Source organism: Leptonotus elevatus, chromosome 1 (genome assembly GCF_054856555.1).
Source record: "Leptonotus elevatus isolate MCC_2025b chromosome 1, RoL_Lele_1.0, whole genome shotgun sequence".
NCBI classification, from domain to species: domain Eukaryota; kingdom Metazoa; phylum Chordata; class Actinopteri; order Syngnathiformes; family Syngnathidae; genus Leptonotus; species Leptonotus elevatus.
In genome coordinates, this window is record NC_141239.1 from 35901794 (window position 1) to 35914802 (window position 13009).

Consider the following 13009-nt stretch of genomic DNA (forward strand, 5'->3'; position numbering starts at 1 on the left):
TAAGAATTCATTTTGTCAAAGAAAAGCTCCATCAATTTTTAACAATGCTTTCTGCTGATTTGGAGACTATCCCAGATCATTTCACATATAGAAACAGGCAACCTTTCACACTCATATTCACACCACCACTGAGTGGGAAATGAACTCACTCTGCCTATACACAAGTCAGGCACCGCTACACCATCAGTGACAGTTCTGACATTAATTCAGAGTTTTAAGCTATTGGCCTAACCGTAGGACATATTGGGTTTTTTTCAAAATTCATACATCAGTAATTATAAAAAAAATTAATAAATAAAAATTACATGAGAACAGGCTGCCCCCTGACATGGTGTTCTCTTCTATTCAAATCCAGTGAATTCATTAGCATTGATAATGTGGTGCAGGTTTCAAAACAAACACTGGATTGTGGTCTATATTATGATGGGTCGAGCATATTGATTGATATTTTTTTTTGAGAGGTAGGGAAACCCCCACTTATCGTATTACTGTATGGCACTATATTCATAACATCGTTTATGATGTGTGCATTGTGGAATTATGCAGTTGCTAGAAAAATAACACTATTTTTTTAAAATAGATTAATTCTGGACATGAATCAAAGAGGGCTGCTTTAGTGGAACCTGCTGAAAATCCAGTCACCTGCAAGAGCACAGCTGATACCCAAGCGTGTTCCTAGAAGAGGATCTGATGGATTTGACACACATAAAAAACACACACACACGTACACACACCTGATGCTCGTCATGCTTCCAGCCTCAGAGCCAAGCTTGCATCTCTCCAGCTGACTGGCAACAATCTGTCGTTCGGCTTCCAGCTCCCTGGTGAGACGTTCAAACTGCAACTCCTGCAGTGAAAGCAAGAGATGAGGAGTATGTTAGAGTTGTTCTATTTGCACTCGCGCTAAATTTTATTTTACATCACACATTTATAATTGTTGTGAAGTGGATTCTGCCATCTGGTGGGAAAACACTCCATATTTTACCACTTGGATGATAATATTAGAAGAGTTTGCAAAACTCTTGAAGAACCAGTGTGTGTGTTTTACACAAAACTAGGGGTGTGTAAAATATGTGCAAACTTTCACTTTCAAGGAAACGTTTTGTTCAAATGATGTTGACGTTTTTTCAAATGCAAGTTTGCCTTTATTTATTTATTTATTTTCATTTTGCTGGTTGAGGATGAAGTGTGCCAGGCTGAAACACAAAAGTAGCCAGCAGCCGATTATGAGTTAAATGTCAGATGTAGAAATCATTATGGCTAATTTAACACAACCAATTTGCCCAAATTATGCAAAACAGTGACTGGTTGTCAAATTCCCCGAAAGAGCATGTAATGCCTGCAGTGTGCTTTAAGATGATGATTTGTGTTAGCAAACTGGTTGATGACAGTCTTCTGGTGGGATTCCACATTTTTACATAATCAATCGTTGCCATGAAGCATGTAAAAATAGAGGCAATGTATCCTTTACATATGCATTTACTTAATCTTTAAAGACACACTTTAGTGGGTACGTTCATAAAATCTAATGTCATCCAAGCATTCAGTTTTTACAAGATCCTTTAATAGGTTGGCTTCTATTATGCACCTTATAATGAATTTTTCAACTTATTTGTCATTTATTTTGAATGTGTTAAAAAGTTTGATACCCCTGTTCTCCACAAATTCACATTAGCCAATCTGTTTCCTTTTTTAGTATATAACTATAAAAAGACAAGGAAATTTGACTAATGACTATGAAAACCATTTTCATTTATATATGACTATCATTGATCTGAAAAGACATTTCAATGCATTTCCTCCACGGCTGAAGATGGCGTATTAGCACAGCTGGAGTTTTTCCATTTTATTTGTTATCTTTTACTGAAGCATCATGGCCTTTAAATGCCCCCGAAGATAAAAATCGAATGTGGTGAGATACGGGAGGTCACACTGCAGGACCACACAAACCAATGGAAGCATCTGTAAACTGCTGATCTAACCACTGACAGATAAGAATACTTTCATGAGATGGCGCTCCATCTTGCGGAATGGAATTTGGGAAGTCATCAACCTTGTTTAGCAGGGATGGAAACATCTTAAGATTCTTCATTCATATTTCCATCAACAAAAGGTGCAATAATTCTGCCCCCCCCCTCCCCCATCCCATTTCCAGGCACCTTGCATCTTCATCAGACTTATCCAGTGGCATTATTCCAACAACGTACACTTTTCTGAATAACATCTCCATCAGAGCACATTATTTAAAAAAAAAATTTTTAATGGTAGTCTATGAGTACAAATGTTTTATTACCTTTAAAGCTTCTGAACACAGAAAATGTAATTTTGAACCGCTACTACCACGTGTGGTCGAAAAATGAAACTGCACACGTACACAGAGGGCAGGAAATTCAAACCCGAATCCACTGTGAAAACTATTGGCAAGAGGCTATTAGAAGATGTTCCAGTCATAAATGGTCACATAAAAAGGCTATTGTAAAAAATATTTGTACAAATTTTTACAAAGAGCATCTTTAAATGTTTGTCTCTCATGTACGGAAATTAATGGGTCAATAATTATTCCGATCTGTACTGATATGGTAATATGTATCAGGTGTCTAAAATAACAACATAACACACAACGAGCACATATTACAGTTGTGCTCCTTCATCAGAGAATATTGTGGAGAGGGATGATGATGAATCACATTCATCTATTGGAGCTTTTGCATCCGAGACTCTCTTCCATATTGATACAATATGATTATAATACATTCCTGCTGGAGACGGCCCACTTCTTCTCTAATTATTATTGGCCAGCTTATTTTTAGTAGCAACCACACACACGTCCGCATACATTTAAAAGTAGCATTAGCATTTGTATATAAACACAGTTTCCATGCAGTATAACAGGAGAAGCGGGTCTATCTAGCAACAATGCTAATGTTGTATGAAGTTGCCCTTGAGGAACACTGCAGGACTATAAGATGATGTGGTGCGGCAAACACCATGTCAGCTACGTGCAGGAAAATGTTGAGTGCGTAGCAGTCTTGATGTTAACATGCTGAAACACACACACACACATGAATGGGCAAATTGAGCATACACATGCTGCTGTAGTCGCTCACTTGCAAATCCAACGCGGGAGACAAGTAGCCCCTTCCGTCTTAATAGCTTTAGCATGATGACACATGAATGTGTTTGTACAACACTGCAAAACAAAACCGTCCTGCAAAGCATCTACTTAGCCGATATTATGAAACAAGATGCAAAGTCGTATTAAGAAAATGAAAAGAACATCATTCAAAAATCAATTGTCATGCCGAGTGGCGGCTATCACAGTAATTATTGCGTGAATGAGCATTTCAGCAGGTGCAAAAAAATAAACAGCCACAGAGTGCCAAAGATGCCAGAAAATTAGATGGCACTCCATCACATGCAGTTAAAAGTCACAATCCGCAGCATGCGCCCTATTTACATCTTACAAACTACTTCATGAAAGAAAACAGCTTGCCTCCTCCTCCGTGATCTGACACTCATATAACCATCCTCATTAGTTGATGCTAAGAACATTCAAAAGCACCTACTTCACGGAAACAACACCAAAGCTGATGAAGGAAAAGATGAAAGGCGTCGTGCTTGTTTGGTGCGTCTACCGTCGAGCGCACCGGGCTACCGAAAGGTTAAGCTGAGATGACGAACTGCGTGTGTGGATGGCGAGAATTCTCTTGCAAGGCTTTTTGAAAAGCCCAAACAAAAGGCACTGCCCCCCCCCCCCCCCCCCCCGCGCCTCTCCAATCTCTGCTGCCTCCAAATGAAGGCCTGACATGCAGACACCTGTTACTGCGGGCTGACAAACACCATGACAATTTCAAGGGGGAACCATTTCAGAAAAGTTACAAAGTAAAGCCACGGGGCAGAAGAGGAGTGAGTGAGTCCACATACCTTCACATGGACCATACTTCACAGATCAGACTTCAGTCTCGCTTTTCTCTTTGCTCCCCTCTGGCCAAAAACATTTCCTCTACTACCTCCAAACACTCATCTGTCTTGGGTCGAGACGCAGCCAGAAAGACACGGACAGAGGGGGAGAGACAGACTACAAGTGTCACTTGAGCCTTCTCTTGGCTTTCTCCATGTCTTTTTATCCTTCCCTCCATGGGGGCCATGGACACACACACACACGCAGTGTTCAGCGAGGCACAAAGGTCCCCATGGCAACGGAGCATTTAGAAGCCCAGTGGCATTATTCATGCAACGTTGCATCACAATGCGCCCTCCCACTGGTCCACCCTGCAAAAAAGCCCACTACTCAACAGTCACCTCTCTCTCTCTCTCTCTCTCTCTCTCTCTCTCTCTCTCTCTCTCTCTCTCTCTCTCTCTCTCTCTCTCTCTCTCTCTCTCTCTCTCTCTCTCTCTCTCTCTCTCTCTCTCTCTCTCCCATATAGACACCCCTGCTCCACTGAAAAGTGAGGAGGGGCTTGAGGAGGAAGCTGAGGCAAGATGGTAACCGAAAAAATGTCCAAGAAATCTGGACTCATAACTACACACATTAACTTGTTCGGATACCAGTGCACACTGGTTAATTAATTATGTGCTACTATAAATGAGCAAAGTGCAAAATGCATGCTGTATGTCACAGTCTTGCTTTTATTAATTTTCGACATCAATCACCATGATTGTTCCATATCTGACCTACTGTATTGAGGTTTGGGGGAACGCCTATAAAACATGTACTCGGTCAATATTTATGTTGCAAAAAAAGCTATAAGAATAATCACGAGAAAGCCATTTAGAGATCCAACAAATCCATTCTTCAGTTAAAATTGTTGAAATTTTATGAATTGGTAGATTACAGTATTCTGCAAATTATGCTAAAGGTGCATAACAAAACGTTGCCATTGAATATTCAAAAGAGATTTGAAAAAAGAGAAAGCAAATATAAATTGAAAGGTAATCGGATCTTTAAAAAAAAACAAGATTTAGGACGAGACTGATGGAGTGTTGTGTTTCAGTAAAATTAATCAGCTTGTCTTAATAAAGAAATCAAAATATCCAATAAAAAAATTGCATTTCAAAGAATGACTAAATCTAGTTTATTAAAGAAATATGATTGAGATTAAGCTTGAACATTATGCCATTGTCATTTTTGTTGTTACAAATTATTTTTTGTATTTAGCTGTTGTTGTTGTTTGTGTTGTTGTATTTGAATTACTTTACCTTGTAACTCAGCCCTGAGGAGAAACGGGGCAGAGACAATAATACTTGTCTTCTATCTGCTCCTTTTCATTCAGCGATGAAGAGTATGGTTTTATATAGTTTTTTCATTCTTTTACAAATGAATGAAACAAATGATTGAAATGAAATGTAAAAAAATGAAATCAATGAAGTATTTAAAAACAAGAATGCTTATTTTTTTGGTGTTTTTTGGTCAGGTTCTGCATACAGTTTAAACAATGCTGCCTGCACCTTGATCAAATCCACCCATATCGTGTTGTGCGCCATCACTTAGACATGCTTTTTGCGAGTCTAAAACGTTGTCTACTTTTGGTCACCAAATTGTGAGATGTGCCAGACGTCCAGGCCAAATAGGACCCCAAGAGTTTCAGTTCACACGCACGTGCTTCATTTTTACAGACTACTACTTTCAGCATTTAGTTGGAAATTATAAAGCGATATGGGCAGTTTTCTATTAAGTCCTCTTTGAGACATACATTGCAAGTGTTTCAAAACAGAAACTGGCAAAATGTCTCCTGTTTTGAAGTGACGACTATGTTGTTGACATCCAAATACTTTTCTAGATCACTGCAAATCATTTTGTTCCTCAATCACACCATATTTTCCAACACTAAGCCATCACACTCCAAGCTTAAATTGACACATCATGTAAGGATTTGGAATTCTCCAACAAATTGTACTACAGTCCATAAAAGCAAGATGTGTAGCTAGATTATTGACTCTCTTTATTATTGTGCTGTGGGCACTAAGATAGAATGTCTAGATCATTCTAAATTTCTACGATGCAACCAGCTAGTTCAAAATGTTTAACTTGCCCAGGAAGAAAATACAAAGAGGCACTTTGATGTGTGCCAAAATGGTGAAGAGGAATGTGAATCATAACAAAACAGAGATTGAAATCAAATTCAACCATGCAAAAACATCCCTTACCATGATGCAGTAAGCCTGGTAATTAGAACCCATTGCCTTCCCAACAGGGGTCAGTTGCTCCTGAGACGATTGCCGCACCTCCTACTGAGTCAGACTAAAATGCTGGCTTCTCTTTGTATTTGTTTATGTGACGTGTGCTGCTCATCTTCACCCACACCAAATAAACACGTCATGGCTGGCCAGCAAATACACGAGGCACATGCAAAGCGCTGGTCAGCCTGTAGCCATATATTTATTCAAATTGGGATCCGCCCCTCTAATGTGGCTGTTTGAATACATGAGCAAAACACATTTGCTGTATACGCCTATTGCCCAACAAGCTGAGTGCTTCAGGTTTATTATAATAATTGCCACGTGCTTGAGTAAACTGTACTGCAATGTGTTCCATATTATCCATTTACAAACATGCCGGGATTTTGTTGAAAATGTCATTTAAATCCGGTGATGATGATCATGATAATATGAGGCAGTCACGTACGTGTGTGTGTGAAGGCCATAAATTGGCACTGTAGTGCAGTCCAAAAACTTTTTGCCACAGAGCAATTTTGCAACACCGCTCCAATGTAAATTGACGAGCCCAGGGTAAAGGAATGACGGGCTTACAAACACTGTGAAGCAGTGCCGTCCAAACTATGGGCTCGTGGACCGTTTGTGGCCCACCATCCATTTTTAGGCTGCCCGCGGTATATACTAAAAATATCATCTGCTACAAAAAATGTGTTTCATATGCTGATGAGCTTTTCTAAATACGCAAAGACAAATGGACATGTAACAACATTTCTAATCACAACACTGTGGTGAATAATTCATTTGACGAGCAAGCATGGTTTCTTCCACTTTCTGCACTGTCAGTCAAGGTCCAAAATGTGAAAATATCACATGTTTTTTTTTTCTTTTGAAAGGGTAATCTTACTACAGATTTCTCCTGTTTTAGTTCTGATTCTGAAGAGATGGGATTCGTCTGCTGCTCAGTGCAGGAGTGGATCTAGTCTAGTGGGATACAGAGCTGTTGGCCATCCTAAAATCATGTAAAATCATCCTAAACTATTTGCATTATAGAAAGCTGTTAAATTAATACATTTTCAAAAACTCTGTAAAACTCACAAAATTCCAGACGACCAGTCTGCCCCTGCTTTTGGGACACCCTGTAGTCCAGGGTTCACCAATTCCGGTCCTTGAGGTCCGGCAGGTTTTAGATGTTATCAGGCATGCTATGAATCTGTGTGCTAGTGAGCGGAAACATCTAAAACCTGCAGGATTCCGGACTTTGTGGACCGTAATTGGTGAACCCTGCTGTAGGCTTGTATTGTGTAATGTTGTAAAGGTGGAGAGTAACGAGTTACATTTACTTCTAAGAGTAGTTTTACCACACAATAACAACTTTTACCTAAGTAGATGTGTGAAGAAGAAACGCTACTCTTAATCCGCTATATTGGGCTACATTAGAGTTGTTACCCGCCGCCCCATTAATACATTTGATTTACCGTATTTTCACGTAAGCGCTCCGTTTGACTGACTGTGTGGGAGCATTTCCGCAGACACATTGCTTATATACAGGAAATGCGGCCTTGGTTGAAGACTGGCAGGCATGATGAGAACCCGAACGAGTCAACTGAAAGATGACGTCTTGGGGCGCTTTCGCTTTAAGAAACTGCCACCTATGGTCGTTAGACTGGGAGGCAGTCCCGAGCGAGTTACGCCACAATTTGTGAATGGATTGTGCATGCTTGGGCTTAACGTGCCTGCTTGCACTGTTGTTCGAGCTCAAAAAGTTATTTTTTAATTTTTACAATTTTATGAGTTGAAGATGCCAGCATTTGCGTTTGTCTGATGACATTGTTTTAAAAAATAAATCAGACTTTATGTTCAAGCGGTTACTCAGTACTTGAGTATTCTTTTCAGCGAATACTACTTTTTACTTTTACTTGAGTAATATTATTCTGAAGTAATGCGACTCATACTTGAGTAAATTTTTTGGCTACTCTACCTCACGGGTTTTTAACATTGACTGTTATGATAGCACTGTATCAGTTGATGGTCTTCATTTAACCTACATCATTATAATTAATTCATTCATTAATTAATCAATTTGCTCCCAAAAACATATAAATACGTTCTATTTTAAATATTACCATGCTCCCAAAACGTATTTATATGTTGTTGTTGTTTTTATGTTGTTGTTTTTTTATGCAAGAGCATACAGAAGGCTTTGATGCAGAACCGAAGAGAATGGTTGAAGCAATGGTAGTTACTACAAAAACGGCCAGAGTATAAGAGATCAACCAGGACCATGTTAAAAAAGCTCATTTAGCCATAGTTTTCAACAGATTTGTGAATAATGATGAAACCTATTCTAATGCTTATTGCTGCAAAACGGAAACATATAGAAATATACTTTATTTTCCTGATGAAAGAAGAGACTCGAATCTTTCTTTTGGTAGGTTTTTATAGCCATATAACACAATATTCTGTAGGCCTTGAAAAATCTGTCAAAATCCAGTAAAACAGCCGGGAGCGAAGGGGGTTGCTTCAATGAAAATGTCTAGGATTGAATATGTTAATTGCTTGCATTGTTATAGTGTCTCTGGTTTTTAGCCATTCCAGAGGTTTGACTGTATGCTCTTTGTGCCACTAAACATAAAGATGTTGAGTGCTTTGGCGTGCATACGTGATACTTGATCACAGCCTGGTAAGCAATTGAGCAGCAAATAAGTAAAATGGGGGCACAATTAGAATGTGTTAATGAACAGGTTCTACAATCAAAAGCTTGACAACTGACTGTGTTACTTAATATGGTGCTGCTTACTGATCTTATTATTGAAGGAAGACAGATCGAGAGTTACAGCCACTAGCTTACAGGGACAGCCCAGCTGCCATTAAAGCAATTAGGAAAATAAAAGAAATGGGTGTTTCGACAGGGGTAGGCTGCATTGTGAAGAAAGATTATGTGTACGTGCGTCTAAAATGTCAGTGTCCCTCCTTCTCGAAATCGTTGTGCCTGCCTGGCATTTAGGTTGTTGTTTTTTTAGGAGCGAGGGCGCCCCAGTTTGATGAAAGCATGTCACACTTGGTTTGTATCTAAGATCGATGCTGTCCGAGCCTGTTTTGAGCTCAAAAATATTTGGTACACTGAGTCAATGACAAAGTTGTCCCTGAGGCGAAGGGAAACGAGCCAACGGAAGAAGGTGGACCGTGATAGTGCGCAGGGAGTGATATTGGAGCGACATTGAATAAAGGAGAGAAAACTTGAGAGCAGCAAGAGGAGGACAGATTCAGGGAGATTTAGTGTTGTGTTGATCCCAGAGCTACTTAAATGTTCATCCCAACCAGACAGATTTGTCTTGTTTTCAGAGGACTGTGCTTGTAGAGCAATGTTTTAATTCCTTCCCTTTATCATCCCCTCCCCCCTTACACAATGGCATTTAAGCATGATGTCAAGACATTGTGACGTGAGGGCAAATATTCATCGTCAACAGTCTTCTGGAATTGAATTCAAATCCAAAATGTTGCAATGACTGAGCTATTATATTGACGGTAGAGATATATGCTTTTTGATCCTGGAATTAGCAAGGCCTCCAAAAGCTTAAAGGGTTCTCTTATTCTTCACGAATGTCGTGAGGCAATGAGTGCAACAAAGTGTGATGTGCTGGATTACAAAATTAAAAATCCAAAATCATCCATCATTTAAACGTCAGTCATCTTGAGACATTGGTTCATGAAATAGTTATGTTTCTGAGGAAGCAACGTGATAATATTCAAATCCTGGTTCAGGGCTATATTACTGACTGATTCTCTTTCTTCATTGCCAGAAATGAAATAATCATCATTTTCCATTAGACGAAGATTTATCAAATATAAACGAAGATATCTTTTCCTTTGCAGTGTCAACTGTCTGCTCAGCATACTGCAACTGACTTGGCTGTTTAGGATTCAACTTTGAACATGAGGATAAAGCAATGTTTATATCAAGTGCAAAATCTAATTTCTCAGAACAGAAACAAAAGACAAAAGACCAGAGTTAGAAAAATGTTGAGTTCATCACGCTACTCAGCCACACAATGCATTTCATATACAAATGTAGTCTTTGTTTTTTGTTTATCTGAAAAATACACCACCATTTTGAGACAACTTGGTAACTTTTAAAATCAAATAATCACTAAAGTAACCAGAGATGGGAAGTAATTAAGTACAAATACTTCAATACTGTACTTGAGTAGTTTTCTTCAGTACTTTGTACTCTCTTGAGTATTCATTTTTTAGACTATATTTTACTTTTATCCGCTACATTTTAACATGAATATCTCTTTTTACTGAATACATTTTGAAAACAAAGTTGTTACTTTTGTTTTTAAATGAATGAAAATGATTAAAATACTTGACCTGGCAGGAAAAGCAGCCGTCAATGTCCCCTGGCTCCGCCAATCATAAGAAGCGTTACACACGGTTCCCTACATCCCAGCTTGCAACATGCAATTGGCGAGAGAACAACCCGGAAATATGAGTGTGATGCGCGCCGCCACTACAAAGGATAATTCTACTTTAGAGCGCTCGTGCGTGTGTGGGCGGTGGATGGGGGGAAAAATTGGGGGGAAATTGGGGGAGAGGGGTTTGGGGGGGTACCGGGGCCTCTCAGCATGGTGTTACGCCATTGCTTTCAACTATACGCAGGGCAAATCAGAGAGTCAACTGGCCGATGTCTACCACTGATCTGTACGTAAAAAAAATCAGGATAGCTCGTAGCCCAAACACATCCGTGCAAGCTGTTGACGCCACAGGGCGGCCATCTTACCACTCCCATCGTACGAGCAGACTACTGTATATATACTATAGGCACCGCACATACAGATTAGACATAGTAGACGGTCTGTGCTGCTTTGAAGACCCCCTTTTTCTTTTCGCACTCTCTTCCTTAGATCCCATTATTAGATTTGGCAGAGGTATACCCCCATCAACAGAAAATATGAGTCCCCACGCCCATTCAGACAGCTCGTCCTACCCCCACCCCCGAGCCTGTACTTTATAAAAAAAACTTTTACTTGAGTCATTATTTCATTGAGTACTTTTACTTTTACCAAAGTTGTTTTTTACACAAGTAATTGTACTTTTCTTTCAAGTAGAGAATGTCAGTACTTTTCCCATCTCTGAAAGTAACTAAGTTACTTTTCAAGGTAACTGGCAACGCCTTTGCTCCCAAAAACGTATAAATACTTTCTAGTTTAAATGTTTTAAGTGTCCAAAAGACCTATTTATACGTTTTCAATGTGTTTTTTTATTTGTTTTATGCTAGAGCATACAGGCTTTGATACAGCCTCTCAACTGCAAAGAACGGTTGAAGAAATGGTAGTTATTACACAAACGGCCAGCAGGTGGCAGCAGAGCAATGAGATGAACCAGGGCCATGTTGAAAAAACCCTCAATTACTCACAATTCTAAATAGATTTGTGAATAATGATGAAACTTAACTATATTCTAATGCTAATTGCGGCAAAATGGAAACAGATAGAAATATACTTTTTTTCTGATGAAAAAAGAGGCTTTAATCTTTCTTTTGGTATGTTCCATGTTTTTATAGCAATACAACAGAATATTTTATGGGCCTTGCAAAATCAGTCAAAATCCAATAAAACAGCCGGGAGTGAAGGGGATTGCTTTTATGTATTCTGTTCCAATGGATTTTACTAAACAAGAAAGAGGAAGAGCTGGTACTAGAGTAAACACTCGTTACATGACAATTCCCCCCTCACATCCGTCACTTCACTCCTCCATATGCCAACTATTTTCTGATGAAAATTTAATTATGGGATGAACTTTGAGTGCACTATACTCTGAAATTTAATGAATTAGGCCCACTGCTTAACAAATTTTAATTAGTTATAACAAATACATGAATAATGCTATGACAAGGAGCAATGTGTGAAGTCCTTTGCAAGACTTTGATTTTAAAGTGTACAAAACATTTACAGCTGCAACTAATAATAATAATAATAACAAGAATGCATCAGATTTACATGTCGCTTTCTATTTAGCTTTTGCACACTCAAAGCGCTTATAGTATATAAACGACACAGCTGCCCTGGGGCACGCTGACAGAGGCGTGGCTGCCTGTGCGCACCTATGACCCCGCCGACCACCATCAAACATTCACATCTGCCATCACAAGTGTAAGTGGCACTAGCGGCAATGTGTCTAGTTGACTCATTGCAAAAAAAATGGCCTAGTCAATTAAAGCCCCCTGCCATTGATGAATACATTTTTTGTGGGTAGGAAAACTGTTGAGAGGCTTGTAACTTTGGGAAACCTCTACTCATAATGGCTGGTGAGCACAAACGTTAATGTCAAAGCCTGAATGAAGCACTAATAATAAACATGTAATATACTTTAATGGCTTGTGCTTTCTATGAACAACGTTTTAAAAATAACTTCTACTTACACTACATGATTCCAGGGTGGCACTCCCACATACCACCCCCCAAATCACCAGCAGCAGCAACCTAACCCAGAAAAACAGAAACTAGTGTTTCTGCAAATTCACCCATGGTGCCCAATGAAACATGTCTAGTTTATGTCATGTCTCCAAAGAATAATTTATAATAAAGAATAATAACGCGTGCCTGAATTTGAGATGTTGTACAATATCAACATACACTACTCACAAAAACTTAAGGATATTTGGCTTTCAGGTGAAATTTCAGGACAAGCCTAAAATGCACTCAAACCTTTACAGGTGAACTTTATATGGCCTTGTCTAAGCTTTTGAATGCACATGTCCCACTCTTAAATGTTTCAGTACTTTTAGCACAAGTTGCTGTTCTTCTAACAAGGGCAAAATCCACAAAGGACAATGCTTCAGCTCATGGAGGTG

General features: G+C 39.2%; 1 protein-coding gene across 10 annotated transcripts in view; it reads right to left on the reverse strand.

Annotated features, from left to right (window-relative positions):
* ctnnd2b (catenin (cadherin-associated protein), delta 2b) overlaps positions 1–13009 on the reverse strand; it is a 139658-nt gene that overhangs the window by 87845 nt on the left and 38804 nt on the right. For 8 of the 10 annotated variants that reach the window (XM_086095373.1, XM_086095356.1, XM_086095337.1 and 5 more), the window contains exon 3: positions 735–847. In XM_086095373.1, the coding sequence (XP_085951499.1) occupies positions 735–847 (113 nt within the window). Of the gene's footprint in view, positions 1–734; positions 848–3566; positions 3702–3924; positions 4226–13009 lie in introns of those variants that run through there. The other 2 variants (XM_086095399.1, XM_086095408.1) reach the window with 2 other exon arrangements.